This window comes from Scatophagus argus, chromosome 1 (assembly GCF_020382885.2).
Source record: "Scatophagus argus isolate fScaArg1 chromosome 1, fScaArg1.pri, whole genome shotgun sequence".
In the NCBI taxonomy this organism is placed as follows: domain Eukaryota; kingdom Metazoa; phylum Chordata; class Actinopteri; family Scatophagidae; genus Scatophagus; species Scatophagus argus.
In genome coordinates, this window is record NC_058493.1 from 1,341,869 (window position 1) to 1,362,064 (window position 20,196).

At 40.5% G+C, this 20,196-nt stretch overlaps 2 protein-coding genes across 3 annotated transcripts in view; one reads left to right on the forward strand and one right to left on the reverse strand.

Moving 5' to 3' along the window:
- sh3gl3a (SH3-domain GRB2-like 3a) overlaps positions 1–14,367 on the forward strand; it is a 40,561-nt gene extending 26,194 nt beyond the window's left edge. The window contains exons 3-11 of one of the 2 annotated variants that reach the window (XM_046386891.1): positions 551–623; positions 743–886; positions 1,101–1,234; positions 2,855–3,013; positions 4,468–4,571; positions 6,269–6,393; positions 6,526–6,558; positions 7,834–7,884; positions 8,863–14,367. In XM_046386891.1, coding sequence (XP_046242847.1) covers positions 551–623; positions 743–886; positions 1,101–1,234; positions 2,855–3,013; positions 4,468–4,571; positions 6,269–6,393; positions 6,526–6,558; positions 7,834–7,884; positions 8,863–9,065 — 1,026 coding nt within the window. In that variant the 3' untranslated portion in view covers positions 9,066–14,367. The remainder of the gene's footprint in view (positions 1–550; positions 624–742; positions 887–1,100; positions 1,235–2,854; positions 3,014–4,467; positions 4,572–6,268; positions 6,394–6,525; positions 6,559–7,833; positions 7,885–8,862) is intronic. The other variant, XM_046386974.1, reaches the window with a different exon arrangement.
- Positions 14,368–16,030: 1,663 nt separating this feature from the next.
- On the reverse strand, positions 16,031–17,236 carry gjd6 (gap junction protein delta 6). Its single transcript, XM_046398831.1, has one exon. It carries the CDS (start codon positions 17,234–17,236, stop codon positions 16,031–16,033), a length of 1,206 nt encoding a protein of 401 aa, XP_046254787.1.
- Positions 17,237–20,196: the final 2,960 nt, after the last annotated feature.

Genomic DNA, 20,196 nt, shown 5'->3' on the forward strand with positions numbered 1-20,196 from the left:
TGATTCAGCATGCAATCTGAAAAGCAGTAAGTCAAGTTGTAAAAGAGGAGTGAGGTAGTATAAAGTAGCAAAAGATGGAATACTCAAGTTAATTTCCAAACTTGAATAAACATTCCAATAAACATTCCATCAGTGTCAGCTGAGGAACAAGCCACCATACCAGCCTGACAACATGGCCTCCTTGGCAGCAGTAATTATTATCAATATTTGGTTTATTGATACTTCTGAATATTCCTAAAGTCTTTCTCTTATAAACTGTATGAATGTTTCAATTAAATAATTCCTAATAGCGACTGAGGGACTGCAGCTTTATAGTTTTGCCTCACTCCACCCTCCACATTCAAGTTAAACAGTGTGGCCACACTGTGGATGTTTTTTTACCACTCATAATTAAATTCACTACCATTTTGTTCAAAATATTTTAACATTTCACTGTGAACCCATCTTGGACAACTGAATCAATAACTGACTGAACTCAGTCCACTCAACACATGACCTATAACTGCTGTATTTCTTCTTTTTCTTAATGTTCTTCTCTTGCTCCCGTCAGAAAATTGATGTGACCAACAAGTCAGTGTTTGACCTCTTGTCCAAAACAACAGAATACCTCCAGCCTAACCCAGGTAAAATAAAAAGGATTATATGTTATTATGTTAAAGAATTTGCTGTTCTTTTACGTGCCGCTATAACAGTTTTGTGAAATGAATGCAATATATCATATATTCATTGTTTTCCTTCGCAGCTTCTCGAGCCAAACTGAACATGCTGAACACAGTGTCTAAGATCCGAGGGCAGGTGAAGACCACTGGCTACCCTCAGACTGAAGGCCTGCTGGGAGACTGCATGCTGCGCTATGGACATGAACTGGGGGAGGATTCTGTTTTTGGTACAAGTACTCACATTCCAGAAGAGCAAATAGAACAAATAAGATATATCTATGCTTTTTAACCATAACTTTAACTTTTAACAAACCTATTTGTAGGATTTAAACAATTAGTACTCCATACAACAATATAATGAGCACTAAGCACACATATGAAACCAAAACTAAAAAATGCTGCGTGTCTTTACGTGATTTGTCTTTGCTTTGTCTCTTGTAGGCTGTGCTCTGGTGGATATGGGTGAGGCCATGAGGCAGATGGCAGATGTGAAGGACTCCCTGGACATAAATGTCAAACAAAACTTCATAGACCCCCTGCAGAATCTACAAGACAAGGACCTCAAAGAAATCACGGTACATTGCAGTAGCCCTTTGTTGTAACTGAACATATGTAAGTAGTATGCCATTTTTGAGACTAGTTCACAATATTAAAGAGACTACTGATACTATCCCATAGGTCAAAGCCTCCACATTAGAGGGATGAGGGATGCAAGCTAATGTTAGAGAAGTGCTGACCACAATGCAAAAAAATCCTTTAATAATTTCCAACATTTTGACATGGCAGTTATCTTCATGGTGCTGAGCAACAGAAGGCTCAACCAAACATTAAGCAGGGGATAGGACACGTGTATTTATAATGTGGAGGAGCATCTCTCATTTACATGCAGGAGGAGCAACCTGCCATCTGATTCATGTTATTTAAAATCACATAAAGGAAGCAGTTTTGATCAACTTAAGTTATACTGTATATCACAAAATGTCTCCCGAAAGGCACGATGCATTTTGTTAAATTTCAAGTTATACAAGGCATCAAAAAATGTCCAAAAATTCTGTGCCCAGAACATAGCCTTATCCAAATACACAATATTAGGAGAGACACACGCAAATACATTTTTAAGGGAATATCATAAAAGCTCCTGGTTCCATCTGTGTTCCTTAAAGAGAGACCTGAAAGGGTCAACATAGTATTTAAAGTCCATTTAGAGCAGACATACGGTATTAAAATATATCAGAAAACATTTGAAAAAATGCAAAGTAATATTTTATAATGAAAATGGTTCTATTATAGATAAATGAAAGTAGAGCAAATAAAGGACAAGACAGATGTCTAACTATCAATGTACTGCACTATACTACTGCAAACACGTAGGTAGTATTTCTGTATCTAATGGAGATGTGGTGTTTTGATAAACACACCTTAAGGGAACTCTTGGTTTTTGCCACCATAGTATATGCCACATGGGCATGACATCATATAAATAGCACCTTTTGAGGTGCAGACAAAAACCCTTAATTATGATTTTATGTCTAAAATCAGTGCACTTAGAAGTACTGTTGCATTGTGCGCAGGTGCTACTCTGGGATAGGAGCAAGCAGGGTAGGGTATCTGCACTGAGTTTCAGATAAAACTACCACAGTCACTGTCAGTGAAAAAATAAGTGGGGTCAGATTGAAATGTGCCAGTGTCTGTGTAAAACAGGCTAAATCATTTTGACGCACTGCGAGTACTTGATAAATACTCATAATAAATAAGGGACTTATTAGCCACATCAAGTTGTTTCTATGTGCCTGTGCACCATTGAATACATAAAGGTGAGAGCCATGGAAAACTTAAAAAGGACTGACATCCGTTAGCTAGGGCCAACAAAGGCGGCAAATTGCATTGCATTGGAGCAGAATGAAAGTCATAGCAGCTTTTACGGTGGACAAATAATCACCAGCATGGACAGCCGTGAGTGTTGACAATACAATTTTATGCAAGCCTAAATGGCATTCATCAGTTCTCTGTCTTACCAGTCTCCTTTTAGGTGTTTGTTTGCATGCACACCATTTCCGCCACTTCAATTGGGCGTATGTGCCAGCTGGGACACTCTTGAAATCAAGTGCAGACTTTACTCATTTGGTGCACAACAGGCGCATGCTGACGTAGGGGTCAGAAACATTATATTGATGTGTTCTTGTTTGTGTTTGCAGCACCACCTGAAGAAGCTGGAAGGTCGCCGGTTAGACTTTGACTATAAGAAGAAGCGTCAAGGGAAGATCCCAGACGAAGAGATCCGGCAGGCTGTGGAGAAATTTGAGGAGAGCAAAGACCTGGCCGAGAGGAGCATGTTCAACTTCCTGGAAAATGATGTAAGAGAGGACAGAACAGCAACATAAAATTGTACCAGAAGGGAGAATTAAACATAAGGCAAATTGCAATTTAATGTTAATCAGAAACTTCTAGAAAAATATTTAGAGATTAGAAAATTTGCACATCCTGCACAACATCAGGCAATGTCTTCCAACATTTTAAAATTAAGATAAAATATGCTGATAACAAATGAATAAAAAGTGCATGTGACAGATATCAAAATATGTGATATATGTATTCAGTATACGTATTTAAACCATGGCCACAAAAAGTAACTGTTTGATTGGTTTGTATCTGTTTAAACAATCTATCAGGACATGCTACAGCACTTAGCAACAGTCTACTCTCTGTTCCAAATCAGTGCCTAGCTCTGTTGAAAATGCCAGTAACCATGGCAACAGAAGTTCCATCTATCTCACTGGTTAAAGTGGCTCAACTCACGGTAAAATTTGTTGAAATGTTTTAGAATGGTTGTGACATATTGACACTTCTTTCACAGGAAATTACATACAAACAAACTGGAAAAGGAAAGGAAAGAGAAATTAATATAAAGGAAGCAAATAACTCTTCCCTCAGCTACATTTAGCGCCAACCACTAAATATGAAGCAAAGCATCAATGCACCAGCATGTCGGAATATTAATCTATTGAGTCATTTGTATAAAATTCCTGAAAGATATATTCATAGTTTGTGTATTTTCTAATAGTAAGTGCTATAAGAGAAATAATCAGATCTCTCCATCTGTAAGGGCACATACTCTGCCGTGACATTGACATTGCATGCGCAGAAGTTCAATTCAATTAAATTCAGTTTATTTATATAGCACCTTATACAATCAAAATTGTCTGTAGATGCTTTACAGAAACCCAGAGCCTGAACCCCTGAGCAAGCAGACAGTGGCAAGGAAAAACACGTTAGGTGCACAAAGGGCATTGTGATACAATATGATTGGATGACTAGCCTGAGTCATGCTGGTGAATCCAGTGATCTGCTGTTTTATATTATATATATTTTTTCTTTAAGCCTTTCAAATGTCTGGTTAGTATTTACTTGAACCCAGTGAGAATGGTTTATGTTCAACATATGATGAAATTTAAGCAATTTGTTATTTTTTTCTGATCTCTGAGTGTTGTGAAACAGCAAGGTCTCACTATCTGCTATGAGTTCTCCTTCTGGTGAAAGTCGGTGGAGGAAGCAACACACAAGTAACACTTAAGTCCACCTTTGGGGTCGGAGTGTGTTTAGGTCTGCAGTAGGTAAACACCTGTGGCATGCTTGATGAATTTTGGGTCACTCATGGCCAACATAACACTCTGACTCACCTCACCTGCTTCAGATATATTTGTCAGTAATTTGCAGGCAGGTTATATTTCTTCTTCAGTTGGGCAAAAATGTTGTTGTTATAAAAAATGTATTATCTGAAGTAGTAAGTAAGGTGATGTGTGTGTGTCAGGTGGAACAGGTGAGCCAGCTGTCTGCGCTGATCGAGGCAGCTGTGGAGTACCACCGGCAGTCTTGTGAAATCCTGGAGGAACTTAGCCAAAAACTGCAGAAGAGGTAAGAAACATGCTTTGGTGTACTTGAGGCCACACGTGACTTTTTGTTCACTTTCACATTTTGCTGTCAGTCTGTACTTTGCTGTGTTCATCCTCTGTGAGAGAATCACAATCTTATTAAGGGGTTCTGCTGCCAAAAACACAATTTCACGTTCCAGCATTAATTCCAGTGGTGACAGCAGATCCTTGAGCAGGGTCATGGCTTTGACTTACAGCTTTAGACTTTAGATGGTTTTTTTTTTCATTTTTTTTGCCCAAGAGCATCCACAAGTATTGCCTACTATCATACTAAATGTCTTCATATGGCCAATACACTATATGAGCAAAAGTATTCAAACACACCTCTTTATGGGGCAGTTTTTCAGGGATAATAATGCTTCAGCATACCAAGACATTTTGGACAATGCTATGCTTCCAACTTTGTGGCGACAGTTTAGGGAAGGTCCTTTTCTATTCCAGCATGACTGGGCCCCAGTGTACATAGCAATGTCCTTAATGATATGGTTGGATGATTTTGGAGTGGAAGAACTTGACCTGCCTGCACAGAGCCCTGACCTCAACCCCAGTGAACACCTTTGAACTAGAACGGAGATTGTGAGCCAGGCCTTTTTGTCCAACATCAGTGTCTGATCTCACAAATGCTCTACTGCACAAATAGGCAAACATTCTACTCCAGAGTCTTGTGGAAAGCCTTCCCATGAGAGTGGAAGCTGTTATAGCTGCAAAGCTGTCTATGTATTTAGAATGCAATGCCATTTAAGTCCCTGTTGTGATGGTCAGCTGCCCCAGTACTTTTGTCCATATAGTGTACCAGTGTGTTAGTACAATACCCAAAAAATACTTTCTATGCCACTGACAACAGACATGGTTTAGGCTGTCTTTCCATCTGTACATCCTTCAGACACATTCTTATATTCAAATTTGGCACAAATGTCCACTTAGTCTCAAACATGAATTGATTAGACTTTGGTGGTCAACTTCATTGTGACATCATAATGTTTTCTGTCCATTATTCAGCACCATAACTCGGCATCAGAAGGGCAGATTGTGACCAGATTTCATATTTGGTCAGATACGGAACTGGTGACACTAATCTTGAAACTTGAAACTGTGCTGACTGTATAGATCCTCTGTGCTGCGAGGTTAAAGATGTGTGTGAAGCAGCCACCTTTTGGATTCTGTAGCTTCGTTGCAGCACCATCCATCTTAGAAACCTTATTGCCCACCACAAGCTCACTGGTTTTGATGATACTGTGCTTCAAGTGATTGTTGTTGTGTCGTGTGATGAAGCTCTCAGCCAGTCACTACAGATACTATATAAGTCTGGAGTGATATGAATGAAATCTGACAGTTGCGCAAAGGCATGCAATATTATATATTCCACCCATACCTGTCTAACTAATTAATCTGAGAAATTGAAGTTAAATTGGGGCCCACCTTTTTGCCACCTAGCAAGCCCTTCCCACAGCCATCTTTTGTTTTTTTTCTTAGCTTGTCCAGCCTGACTTTGGACTAATTTCTGATGTTGTTCAACTGGAGTAATTTGTAGATAATCAACCTGAAAGTTTTTAAATCCTCTTACAGGTGACAGGTGATCCCTGGAGAACCCCAGTGCAAACCTAAATGCTAAACCAGTGAAGCATCTCTTCATTGTATTTACTTTGCCTTGTGAAACATTCTGCTACTCCTTCATTCCAGGATATCCACAGCCAGCAGCCGACCCAAGAGAGAGTTCAAACCAAAGTCCATCAGGAGCAGCATTGAGACTCTGGACAGCAATCAGCACAATGGCCTGTCCTACAGCTCCTCGCTCAGATCCACTGGTACAGATGCCACATATCTGTCTTTACTTTTTTTTTTGCTTTTTGCTTTCTTTTCTCTAATTTTCTCTGTCAGCCCCATCTTCATTGTTTGCTTTGAGCTCTAGTGCATACTTTTTCTGTTGTCCCTTACAGATATCCAGATCAACCACACAGTCAATGGGAAAAGTAGGTATTCCTTTATACGTAGTTTTAGGTGCAAGACCTTTTTCTTTCTGGGGTGGGGGGGGGTCTCCCCTTCACCTGGCGTTGATGTCTCTCATATCCTCATATAATGTGGATGGATCACATGAAAACCTAACATCAACTACACTAACTGTACAGTGTTTTAGAATATTTCCATCTTTTGAAACTGACAGTAAACATTTCATTTATCACCCATCTACCAATATGCTGACAAGCCCTTTTTATTTGTTTGTTTCAGTGTGAGCTAGTTTGCGAAAACATCCGATCTTAGTATTTTGCTATAAATGAAGCCCTAAAAAGACTTTGGTCATGAAGTAAATCTGTCCGCTAGTAAAAGATCCAGCCCTCAAAGCACCAAAACTCACATCTGAAAAGCTCAACAGCCATGTCTCTGTCCAGAAATCATGACAGGTCTGTAGATCAAGATGATCTACAGACCTTGTTGTGGGCAGTTTTATGTGGGACATGTAGAGACGTTGCTGTTGAGTTTTGACCATAAACAATATAGGCTTGAGGAAGAATATGTGTTTCTTTTGGGAGTGAACCGTCTCCTTAAAAAGTCTTGTGGCAGTGTGTGAAACTATATTGTGAGTTAACATTAGCTAATGTCATGTTAGCTCAGCAGTCAGACTGAGCTCAGAGCTAATACCAGGGTCATATCTGATATCACAGACATTAGTTGACTGATATGAGAGCAAAGTAAGAAGCTACACAGCAGTTATCACTTAAAAATTGTATTATTTATTTACTTTTATTTACTTACTTTTGATCATCCATACTGAACGTTTGGCCCTTAAAAAGAAAGAAAATAGGGGGAAAAAAAGCACGACATCATCCGAAGCTAGGGACAGTGTTTGTTACAAAATGAGAACGTAGTTTGCCTCTTTGAGCACACAATTCCCAAAATGCATTCTGCTCTATCAAGCCCGTCCTTGACTTGCAGATTGGTTGTATGTGTTCTGTGTTCTCTCAATAGCTTTCTTCTCTGTGAGCTTCCATATGTCTTCTTCCTGCTTCTTGTGTGTGTGTGTGTATGTGTGTGTGTTTGCAGACTTTGTGCAGTCACAGTGCTATGGCAGTATCTGAAAAAACCTCTAGTCACCCTCTAGTGGTAAAAGTCAGACACAGCTAGTGTACTTGCAGTATGCTGTGTGTTTACAGAGCACATTTAGAACGACTTCTTCACCATATACTTAGTGTGGGCATTGTTTTGTGTTGTCTTGTGCTCAAAACCATTTGTCTTTACATCTCACCCAGCTCCTCCACTGTCATGGCCTGAGAGCCCCACTACCAATGGCAATATTCACCGTGAGTAACACACACAGTCTCTGCATTCTAGTCCGCGTGCATCACTTCTGAACAGGTGAATCGACAGAAGACCAACAGCAATTTTGACCATTCATTAATCCTTAATCGTCAAGCAGCGCTGCAGCTAGTTTCATCTGAAATGTGACAGACTTTGAGTTGTCGGACTCAAAGTCAAGCAGTTTCAAAGAAGTTCATTTCTGATCTTGAAAACTGTAGATTTACTCAAAGTAGACTCACTATTATTTTTGCAGGCCTTTCAACTGCATCTCAGGGTCTTCATGTGCGGATGAAGTTTGCTCAGTTTTAGTAGCGATGACTCCTTCTATCTGAGGTCTACTTACTTATCAGAATCAGAATCAAATGAAGGAATTCTGATTCTGATTCTGATTCCTTCCATCTGAGCTCTACTTACCAGCTTTCTCCTGAGCTTTCTTTGAGATTTCATAGCACATGGGTTTTTCACTTAAGTAAAATTACATTAGTTGTTTATCAACATCAAAATTCACTTAAAGTACCAAAAGAAAAGTACTCATGCAGAATGACATTTTGATACATTGTTGTGATATTCAATGTATCAGAATAATGTATGTTATGTTATTGGATTTTACTGATGCATAAATGTGTTTGTTACTTTAATAACGGAGCTGAAGCTAAAGGTGGTTTAATAACATCGTACAGGTTATCTGCAAAGTAACTTGTTACTAAAGGAAATGTAGTGAGGTGAAAAGTACAATATTTGCCTCCAAGTTATAGTGGAGTAGAGGTATAAAATCATGACAAGGATATACTTTAGTAAAGTACAAATACCTCAAAACTGTACTTAAGGGCAGTACTTGAGTAAATGTACCATGACTGATTGCTGCCTCAGTTTACTTAAGCTTCAGCAATAAATGAGATAGGAAAGAAGCCATTTGTCATCATCGGTGTGCAGGAGTGGAATATTTCTTCAGTGATTTCTGGATCTCTTCTTTGGTGCAGAGTCGGAGGTGCTGGACCAGCCATGCTGTCGCTCCCTTTATGACTTTGAGCCAGAGAACGAGGGTGAGCTGGGCTTCAAGGAGGGCGACATCATCATCCTCACCAACCAGATAGATGAGAACTGGTACGAAGGCATGATCAATGGCGAGTCTGGCTTTTTCCCCATCAACTACGTGGAAGTCATTGTCCCCCTGCCTCAGTGAGGACCGCCACCTCGAGTCCTCTGCAGACTCCCTTACGCCTCGTCACACTGGGCCTCTGTCCTCGAGCTTGGGTCGGACGTGAAAATGCACAGGGTCACCTCAGCTCGAAGTTGAAAAAATGTCTCTGTCCTCTTTTTAATTTCAAACCGAGCCAGAGAGGTGGTAGTTTTGTCGCACTCATTACGTTGTTTTCTCTGTTAATATTTATGAACCTGAAGCCAACTCAAACCCAAGCCATTAAGTGGGGCACTCTTCCTGACCAAGGTGAAAACCTCTAGAAGTCGTCAAACTGCGTAAATCCATCCTGTCAGTCCTTCGGTGACAGAGTTTGGCCCCTGAACACGAAGGACTGGACATCAATATGCATTTCAGGATATTTTCTGTCCCGTTACGTTGTCATAGTTAGTCCCAAAATGATATAAGGTTTGTATTTGCATCACAAATCCCTTCCTAGAGATGGCTTGAACTGTCACGGATCTCATCATTCTGACCGCACACTAGCTAGCTAGGAGGCAAACATAATCAAAGTACAAATGCAGTCAGGTGATGATCAGCTTTGTGTGTAAAGAGTGGTTCATCCAAATGAGTTAATTTGGTTTTATTAGTGCATGTTTTGCAACATTTGTCTCTGAGGTTTATGAATCCAAATGAAGACATTGAGGGTGAACAGAATTTCATTTATGGTGCTCACAATGAAAAACAATTCATTCAATTCAATTCAAATCAAGAGGTTTGGTGGGATTTATTTTAATTTGGATGAACTGATCCTTTAAAAAGGAGTGAAGAGTTGGTGACATTTTTTCAGCCAGTGCTACCCTATACAACCTTCAATGTAACTGCCTCTGTCCTGTATTCCACTGAGTTTGTGTTTTATGTTTTAAAAGCATTTTATGTCCCGTGTTATTATCCAAACACAAGCCTCACTTTTCTTAGTGTTTGTGGTGCTTTATGAGGCCTTCACAAGTGAAGTCTTGCCAAAGTTCAAGGATAATTTCAATTTTTTACAGCTTAGCTCGTTTTCATAGTTTTATCAGTTGCAAATTACAATGTGCTCTTAAGTTAAAGGAGCAGTTCACCCAGAAATGAAAATGATGGCATTATCTACTTACTCCCATGCTAATGGAAAGTTGTATGGAGAAAACATTCCTGCTTCAGGCGATTTCAGCATCCTCTTTAATAACTGAAGAAGCTGGGCACTTGTTTTAAGTTGTAAAAAAGGCAACTGAAAATCATGAGTTTTGTTTGATTCACAGGTGGAGTTAAGACCCAGACAACTTGTGATTAGCCACAACAGTAGTCTGTAAAAAGCCATTGATGCCTCCCCTAATGAGCAACACACACGGCATTTATCGTTCCATTTTTTTTTTTTTTTGTTTCAAAACAAGTCCCCATCTTCTTTAGTTGTTGAGGAGAATGCTGTTTTGCTGTGAAGGTTCAGAGCTGTATTGTAAAACTTCACCCAACTTTCCATCAGCAAAGGGCTCAGTCGATAACTTAAATTTGGAGGCGAACTGCTCCTGTAAGTGCAGAGTTTGGGGTGATATGCTGTGATTGCTTCAACGTAGTAGCAGATGGGTCAGGAAACACCAGCAGTAAGACAGTTAGGTTGTAAAGCAACACTAACCAATAGCTTTACACCTACGATAGTGTGGCTTGTAGTCATCAACCGTCTATCATTTGCACTTCCCCTCTGCTCCGTGAAGCATGACAGCATGTTTTTAAGTCATTGTTTTTGCTTTAAAAGGATGTGAAATCCCTGCTTTGGTTCAGTCTCACTGTTCTTATCAACGTTTTTCCAGCAGCAGCAGGCCTGCATATCCGCTCTATCCAGGTTTTACTGGTCAACATATGAGGCTTTTCTGTTGGCACTTTTGGCGGCAATGATTGGCACTAATTTGCGTTTCTATTACCATCTCTGGAGTTGGGCCAAAGTTGGCCAGACCGGCCCCCATGATCCCCCTTCTCCCCCTCACACGAACTTGTGTTGCAAGACTTAACTCATGTCTGTGAGTTTATAAGGCCGTAATATGTGCTAATAGTTGTGTGATGTTCAGCTTGTTGTGAAATTCTGCCCCCCGAGAGGCCAAATAAAAATAATGCTGCTTTAAACAAACACCCAGGTTAGACAAATGTATTTGGAAGAGAAAATGAAGATGCAAGGTAAAACTGTTAGCCAGTCTTTAAGTTGTAAACATTCATCACACTTCCATTTGACCTACTTTACTTTCCATAGTTGTGTGCAGGAAGTGAGAATTATTAGTAATGTGTCAGTCAGTAAGTCTACTTGTCTGCTGCTTGCTTGACTGCTTGTGTTTCTTTGTTTTTATTTATTTTATTTCTTTTTTATTTTTTTGCTGGGCTTTGTTGCAATGATGCTTCCATGTTCCCAGGTGATGTTATGACGAGCACAGTGCTGTCATGTAAGTCAGAGAACTGAGGGCCGTTGTTGTGTGTCCTTTAAAATGTGAAAGCAGACATTTGGTCAGTGTGGGCCGTAGCTCGAAGGCGCTCGTCCAAGCATTCCGTTGCTCTTTATTTTATACATGCTTCTAATTTGTGAACATTTGAAGCCATTCCTCTTGAAGAGTGACCGCACAGAACTCACAGGAGTAAAGTCACCAGTGTTTAAAGGCCTCACATTCCACTGGGCTCACGGACACTAGGTGCTGTATAAGTACTTTGTTAGACTAGAGAATGTCTCTCTCTCTCTCTCTCCCTATCTCTGCCTTTCTGTTTACATGCTCTGACTCATTGTGACCCCTCCCCCTCTCTGTGTCAAATAGGGATGAATGCCTTGTCACACTGAAATCGCGAAAGTCCTTCTTGAAATGTCGTATGTATTGCACTGAAGGTTTAGAAACTACCTACCGCTGACGGACATGCACCCTTTTGTTTATCTTTTTTTCTTCAATGTTCATTCATTTTGTGTTATTCACAATGGGGTTAGAATCACTACCATATCAGATATATATATATATATATATGTGAAGTCAGAATGGTAAATACTTAGATTTATATAACCAGAGATGTTCATTGTCTTGTACTATTATGAATCCACTATCTCAGTTGTTGTAATGTAGATTGGATAAAATGGTTCTTAAACTGGATGTATTCTGGGGAAATAGATGATCTGCTTTCCATGTGAAAAATTCCAGCTGTCTTACTCTATTAGCTAGTGATAAGCTGTAAGATAAGTGAAGGCCTGCAGTTACTATGTGGCTGTTTGCTCCTTGTTTACCAGTCAAGATAAATTTAGGATAGTCCATTTCCACTCATCCCTGCTCAGAGGGCACCGAATTGCAAAATGGGAGCAGCTATTAATAACAAGGTCCAGTTGATTTTCTTCATAAGATTTAGAGCGCTGCCTCAGCTTGGATGGGCATGAAATTTCTCATCAGTACAGAAGATTAATCATTTTCATGGAAAGTGGTGCAGTGCTTAGCGCTGTCCCCTCACAGCGAGACGGTTCCAGGTTCAAATCCCAGTCTGGGCCCTTCTGTGCAGAGTTTGCATGCTCTCCCTGTGCCTGCATGGGTTTCTCTGGGTAAATTCTCAAAAACATGCACGTGTGTGTGTGTGTGTATATTTTTTAATTTTTTTTTTTTTAAACATATTTTGGTGTGTAAATGATTCATACTTACTAAAAGGTGTGGAATTGGTCCAGTAGATGGAAGCTGTGAACCCTGACGCAGCTGCAGCGGCTGCCTCATAACCCTGTGAAGCAGCCCCAACTGTTGTGTCTGGCAAAAGGATCCCTGCAGAGACACACCTTTTTGTTACAGAGTAAATTCCTTTCTTGTTTTACCAGAAAGTGGCCTCACTCAGAGAGAAGTCTCACTCTGAAAACTCAGGAGAGAGATTGACTTGTTGCAGTTATTACCTCATCTAGATTGCTGAAATTAGCCGGTATTCAAAGTATTCAGCCATGACTTAGGGAATAAATTCTTGCTGGCAGTTCCTTTCAGTAGACTCCAAACTCCTGTCTCCAGCTTTACCTGTCATCTCTCTGCAACAACTCACCTCTCCCCTGATTTCAGAGTGAGGCTTCATAACAGATTTGCTTTTCTAACAGAAAGGCCTGTCTCTGTGATGTTGTCGGGCAGTCTTTGCCTCTGACTCGTAAAAAAAAAAAGCACTTTTAATGGACATAACTTTGATGGTGGAGTTTGTTTAAAGGATTACTTTGCAGACATTGAAGCCACATCACTGCTGCCAACTGATGTGATCTACTGCACCAGTTCCAAAACCTTTGCTAAGTGTGAATCATTTACACACCAAAATATGTGGACATAGGTCCTAGGTTTGAAAATACTGGAATTCCCCTTTAAGGTGAACTACAGATCCCTTGCATCTTTAGGCAAGAACCATCCAATCAGATTAAAATATGTGCTCTAAAGAATTAAACTAAAGATTACAAATCTGATTTTTAGAATCTGCTGCTTACATTAATTTACTTTATGGATTCAGGGTCAATTTTCAATAAACTTTAATTTTATGTTTTGTTTGCAACTGCAATACCAAAGTGTTTTTTTTCCCCTTAGTAAACATGTGCATTTCATCATTTTATCCATAAAGAGTTACTAAAAATGTAAACAGAAATAACCCTGACCTTAACTATAGTTTGGGCGTTTGTCACAGTGGACTTCATACTTAATCTTTTATCATATGTGCACCAACTCTACTTTATACATTACAGTAGAGCAAAAATAAACAATAAAAAAATGTATTGGATTCTAACTGTTAGCTTGCAGTTGCTTAGATATTCAAGGTGTTGCATGATCATTTTGTTCTGAAGGTTGTTATTCTGAATTGTGGATACTGGGGAGCTCTTAGCACAGGGTGCTATCTGCAACACAGTCACAATTCTTCACCAAAAGGATTGTCCGTCCGAAGGTTTATTCCTGCATTCAGTTTCCTATTGCAGTTGTGGTGACGTGGAACTAGCCATACTAAATATCCATTTCCAAAGTGCTTCTCTTTGTTTACAGATTTAAAATTGCAAGATTTTAAATGCTTATTGTTTTGCAGTTAGTCTCATAGAAGTGACTGACATTTTGATACACTAAAACAAGACTTCTCTCAACACTGTACCTGTTTGCCTTTGAAGCCCACAAAAGTCTTTCCTCAGTATTCATTTCATATCCAACATCTAGGCAAAGGAAACTGACTGTGCAGTTCTGTGTTTTATTTATTTTTTTTTTCAGTAGCATAATTTATGCAAAAGGTGTTTTATAGATGTTGTAAATTAATATATTAATACATATATTACGTAAATAAATGACAAGCAAATATTGAGCCAACATTCATGTGTATTTTGTGTGGATCTCGGTGTGAATTACACTCTATCGACAAAAGTGCTGGGACACTTCACCATTACACCCACAGATACTTTAATGACATCACATTCTAAATACATAGACGGCTTTGCAGCTATATCAGCATCCATTTTTGTGGGAAGGCTTTTCACAAGATTTTGGAGTGTTTCAGCAGGAATTTTTACCCATTCATGCAGTAGAGCAATAGTGAGGTCAGGCACTGATGTTGGACAAAAGGCTCTGGTTTGTAATCTCAGTTCCAATTTATTCCAGAGGTGTTTGATGGAGTTGAGGTCAGGCCTCTGTGTGGGACCAGTCAAGGTCTTCCACACCAACCTCATCTAACCCTGTCTTCACAGACCTTGCTTTGTGCAGTTGGGCACAGTCATGCTGGAATAGAAAAGGGTCTTCCTCAAAGGCCACAAAGTTGGAAGCATAGCATTGTCCAAAATGTTGAAGCATTAAGATTTCCCTTCACTGGAAGTGAGGGGTCTAGCCCAAACCCTGAAAAACAGCCCCATTAAGAGGTATGTTGCATGTCCGGATACTTTTGTCTATGCTCTGTACACTATATGGCTTGAATTGTGTACTTTTATTATGTAGCTCATGTTATAGGACACTTGCAGTTCCACAGAAGGGAAAGTTTATGGATGATCCTGTCCATGACACAACAGACACAAAACCAGCTCAAAATCCCAGAAGAGTGAAGGCTGTTGTAGTAGCACATCAAGGTTTAGAAATGACGTGTTCAATGGTGAAATCACATACACGTGTGATGAACACATACTTCTTGCCGTAGAGTGCACATTGAACTAGTGGTTCTTTCAGCTGGAACCTCTACAAGGAGTTTTAAGATTAATCTGGGTCTGAAGACTATTGCTGGTGTAGGAAACAAGAACCAACAGCTTCTACACAGAATTATGTTTATAATTTCCTTACTGTAATTTAATCTTGCATATTATTGCGCCTTTATGCACCTGAATGCTGCTCAAAGAGAACAGTAAAAATGACTCAGCCTATGATGATGAGGGATAACAAGTAGGAATTGTTTTGTATTAAGAGATAACAAACACTAAAGGTTGGGAGTTGCTGCCTTCAACAACCCGTCACAAAAAAACTAATTACAAAAATACCACACCCTCTTGCTTGTTATTAGTTGTGTCCTGCAATAAATTACTAAAAAAATTCTCCTTTCTTAAATTTTCTCCTTTACCAATTGTTGTGTCTAACCGTGCAAGGTTTAAGTTTCCAGGTTTTGCGATTTCTGTCTGTGGAATTTTACTTCTAAGTCAGTAAACAGGAGGTGAAATATGTTCAAGTTAAAAAGTTACTTCTAAAAATTCACTACTACTGTATATTTTTCCGATTCTGGATAAAGTGCTGTTATGGGAAAAATACTTTCTAAAACTATTGGAAGCAAGGTCTATGGATTATCCTGATTAGTGGAGCATATTTTTGAAAGACCGTGAACACCACAAAGAAAATTCTACTCACGTCTGTTGTATGGGAGGTAGAAGGTAAGAAAATATTATTTGTTGGAGTTTGAGTCAACCAATGATTTCAGTTATTCAATTATAACTGAAATTTTATCTTTGTATTCCAAAGGTTTAGACAAATAAAGGCAGCAGCATGTTTCCCTGGTATTGTGGCTTAGATCCAGACCTCAGCACTCCTCTGTTTGGTCCCTGTGATGTCCCTCTTACTCTTCAGAGGCTGCCTCTTTGCTTTATGGACGCCATGTCTTTTTGGTTGCTCCAGTCTAATTTCTGTGACCTCCTCAGTTTCCCTCATGCTGCCACTGTTCACAGTACAGGTCCAGTCAGCCTCGTGACCCACTACCAGGTCCAGAGTGGGCAGGGAGGTGATGCTGGTCTTGTCCCTGAAGCCTGAAGAGGATGTAAGAGAAGGGCTGTCTGGGGAGAAGGTTTCATATCCGCCCCTCATACCTGGACAGCCTTCCCATGACGCCGTCTCCCTCAGCCTTACTGCCTGCCGGATCTTCTTCCAGCCCAGGTGATTGAGCTCCAGCAGATTGAGCAGGATGCAGAACACACCCACACAAAACATGAAAAGCAGGAAGATGGTTTTCTCTGTGGGCCTTGAGACGTAGCAGTCCACCGGCTGGCTGCAGGGTGTGGAGGTACAAAGGAAATGGACAGGCACCTGGAAGCCAAACAGCTTCCACTGGGCCAGGACAAAGCCCACCTCAAGAACAGCCCGTAAACACACATGGAAAACATAACATTTAGACAGAACCCCTCCAGAGACCACATGGCCCTCTGCACCCCCATCTCTGAAAGCACAAGCCTGGGTGTTACTCAAAGACACTGTGTTGTTAGGGTCTCCCCTCTGGGCACTGTGACCTGTTATGCCCTCCAGCACATCTGCTAGGCTGTGGCCTAAGTGCTTATGGGAGTGAATGGAGCAGCTGTCTGAGTCACAGCTCGGATCATACACCTCCCGGCCACCACCTTGCCCTGTGTTTTGGCCTTCCTGCCATGGGATTTCCCCTAGTCCTTGCCTCTGCCTCTGAGTGGAGCTGTGGGGCATCTTGGACAAGTTGTGCCACGTGTAGACAATGAAGCAGAGGGATGGTGTGGAGACGCTGATGATGTGGAAAACCCAGAAGCGAGGTTGAGAAATGGGCGCAAATGCGTCGTAACAGACGGTGGAACATCCTGGCTGCAGTGTGTTGCATACAAACATCTCCTGCTCGTCGGTGTACACATCCTCAGTCGCCACAGCAACAATGAGCAGCCTGAAGATAACCATGACGGTGAGCCACAGGCGGCCGATCATGGTGGAGTGCTGGTGGACAGCATCCAAGAGACGTTTGAGCAGAGTCCACTCCGTCATGGTGGCCTGTGGCTGCCGGCTGTCTCGAGGAGGGACGAGCTGCCTGGAGTAGAGCAGTCTGCTTCAGACTGATGCACCTTTACTCCTCCTGAACTCCTACCCTGTTGGATTTTGTGACATCTTAAGGCAGTGACATCCCTGGCAGCAGTGTTCTCCCTGTGCTCACTAACTCTGATGGCTGCCTTTAGAGCAGTGGAGGATTGTAACAAAGAGCCACCTCATCTTTCGTAGATAAGGATGTCCACTTGACATGAGTCACTTGGTGCTCTCACTTCTCTCTGGTCTTTAGGATCCATTTTAAAACTGAGAGACATCACCCTTCCTCTATGAGAGGAACTGCTGATAGTGCCAAGTGATAGAGCATTCTCCACAGATTAGTCCACTGAAAGCTAATGGACTTTTCCTTTAATGGAAGAGGCATATTTTAAAAGATGACTGCTGCAGAAGAACATACTCACTGTCAGATTCTGGATACACACTGGACACTGTTATGTACAGAAAGGCTTCAAGAAGTTTGTGCCATGATATACAACTGAGCAAATGATTAAGAACTAAAGGGATGGACTGGTCAATACAAGGCTTTTCAGAGCTCAGTCCGGGGAGGTTTTCTGTTCCAAGGATTGTTTTGACTGCTCCACTCCAGCCACTTAGCAATCCTCTTATCTGTGTTTTAAAAAAAGCCCCTTGAAAGGTCTGCTATAATCAAATCATTGTGTCTCCCAGATAAAACACTCAGTGACCCCCTTTCTTACTTCAAACAGTCCTGGCAAGCCCCATCTGAGTCACCAGCTCAGAGCTCTGCCCACTTTCTATTTATGACATGAACAGAGACATTTGTTATAAGGCTATATAAAGTGTGATTATTATTTTTAAAGCTTTAACATGCTTCGAATAAAGTCCCTATTGGATTGTAAAATCCCTTTTCTGATTATGGAATCGGAAGGGATGCATCTCTTTCTAAACAGACAGTGTGACGTGTGTTTGGAGGCTTCACTTTTCTTGTGTTCAAGAATGTAATTTCCCAGCCTGGGATCAATAATGTCTATCTATCAAAAGACTGTGTGGAAATGAAAATTCAGTCATTATGCACATTTCAATAAAAAATCAGATGCAGTTTTTTAGTCCAGCAAAACAGTATTGCAGCATTCTCCTAAACAAGTGAAGAAGCTCATGACCTCGTCCGAGGGTTGCACACATTATACAAACTTTTATTTGAAGCATACACTTTATAGTTTACTCCTGTTAAGAATGGTAATTGCATCTCTTAGAAGCGGGGTTTGCAGTATTTTTATATGATTTTAGATGGGTATACAGGTAAAGCATAAAGAACATGTGTGAGTTAATGTCCAGACAGCCTCCTACAATGCTGTTGTCTGCTATCGATCCAAAATGCGGCACATGTTGGATTAACATCTTTTAATGGCTATTATGGGACCCGATGAAGCGAAGGATCGATAGACTGGAAGGTGGCCCCTCGCTCCTGCCCTGAGCAGGATTAGAGAGGGCCCCAGTCTCACCTAACACAATGAAAACCAAGGAGGGGGGCTAAGGTTTTGCAGATTGCAAATAGAGCTTGACTAAAGCCCAGACACAACATCAGTAGAGCCAGCAGACCAGGGGCAGCGCACAACAGGCCCACACCCACTACCAGCCAAAGAAAACAGGAAGTGGCCTTTCTCTAGAGCAGTGTGATGGGGCCCTGTGTACGTACATTTTAGCCAGCATGTCTGGGGCTCTGCACGCTGCTGTCCTGCCACTGTCAAAGGAATTGTCCACCCTCTCAGTCTGTTCATGAAAGAATTCCCTATGATGTGTGTTCCCTGTGGGCTTTCTGTGGAGCAGCCAGGGAATGAATAACAGACAGGATTAGAATAAAAATGGAGAGATGGAGGAATCAGTGTTCTGCCAGTCAGATAAAGTCCTTCTCTTTCTCCTCTGTGTTTATGGGTTATTTTTCAGCAGGGTTTTCATCAGAGGTTATAGAAAGAGAGAACACATCACGGATATGAATAAAAAGGATTTCTTTACCTCAAATGTACTCCACATATGTATAAGGTACAAGCATCTTCTTTTTTTCATGTAAATTTTTATCACATATAACACCGGGTTGTGCTACGAAATGATAGTTGTAGTCCCTTTAAGCTACTCACAAAACAAAAATTAAATGATTTGATGAATAAAAACTACGTCATAAAAATAAATCTTTATTTGTTGTGGGTTGTGGAGGATGAGTTGAAGAGTCTCACAGCCTGAGGACAGAAGCTGTTCTGGAGTCTAGTGGTATAGCAGCAGATACTTCTGTATCTCTTGTCATTACAATAACAGGGTGAACAGAGTGTAGCTGCAGTGTTGTTGTCTTTTATTATCCTTCAGGTTCTGCACAGACACATTAGTGACGACACATTTGCTCGGTAGATATGTACTAATGTTCTGGGCAGTTTTAATCACCTGCTGCAGAGCCTTAAGTTTACCTAAAAAATAGTCATTTTTCAGCAGTTTATTGTTTCAGCTTTTTCAGCTACTATTTAAAATAGCTGATTTGCAATTCTATAGACACAGACATCTGAACAATCAACTGCGGTAAGTACTCATAGTATGCTATAATAATCCACACAGTATCTTAATAATCACTCCTGAAGCTGCATAGATTTGTTTAAATGCATGAAACGTTATTACACTTTACTTACCACCAACAATGAAACATAATGACAATGCATTATAATAGATGCATAAATATGTACTTTACTTAACACACAGTGATAACCTATGATACTGCATCGACTGTAGCATACTATGAGCCTTACTACAGCTGAGGTGTGTACAGGTGAGTATAGGTAGTCATAATGCATTACAAGCCTCATCAGTCAACCTCTAGTTTATAACTAGTCAAGAGTGTTCAAAAGACACTTAATAAAACATTATGAGTCCCACCATAATGCTTAGCGGTATTTAAAGTTAAA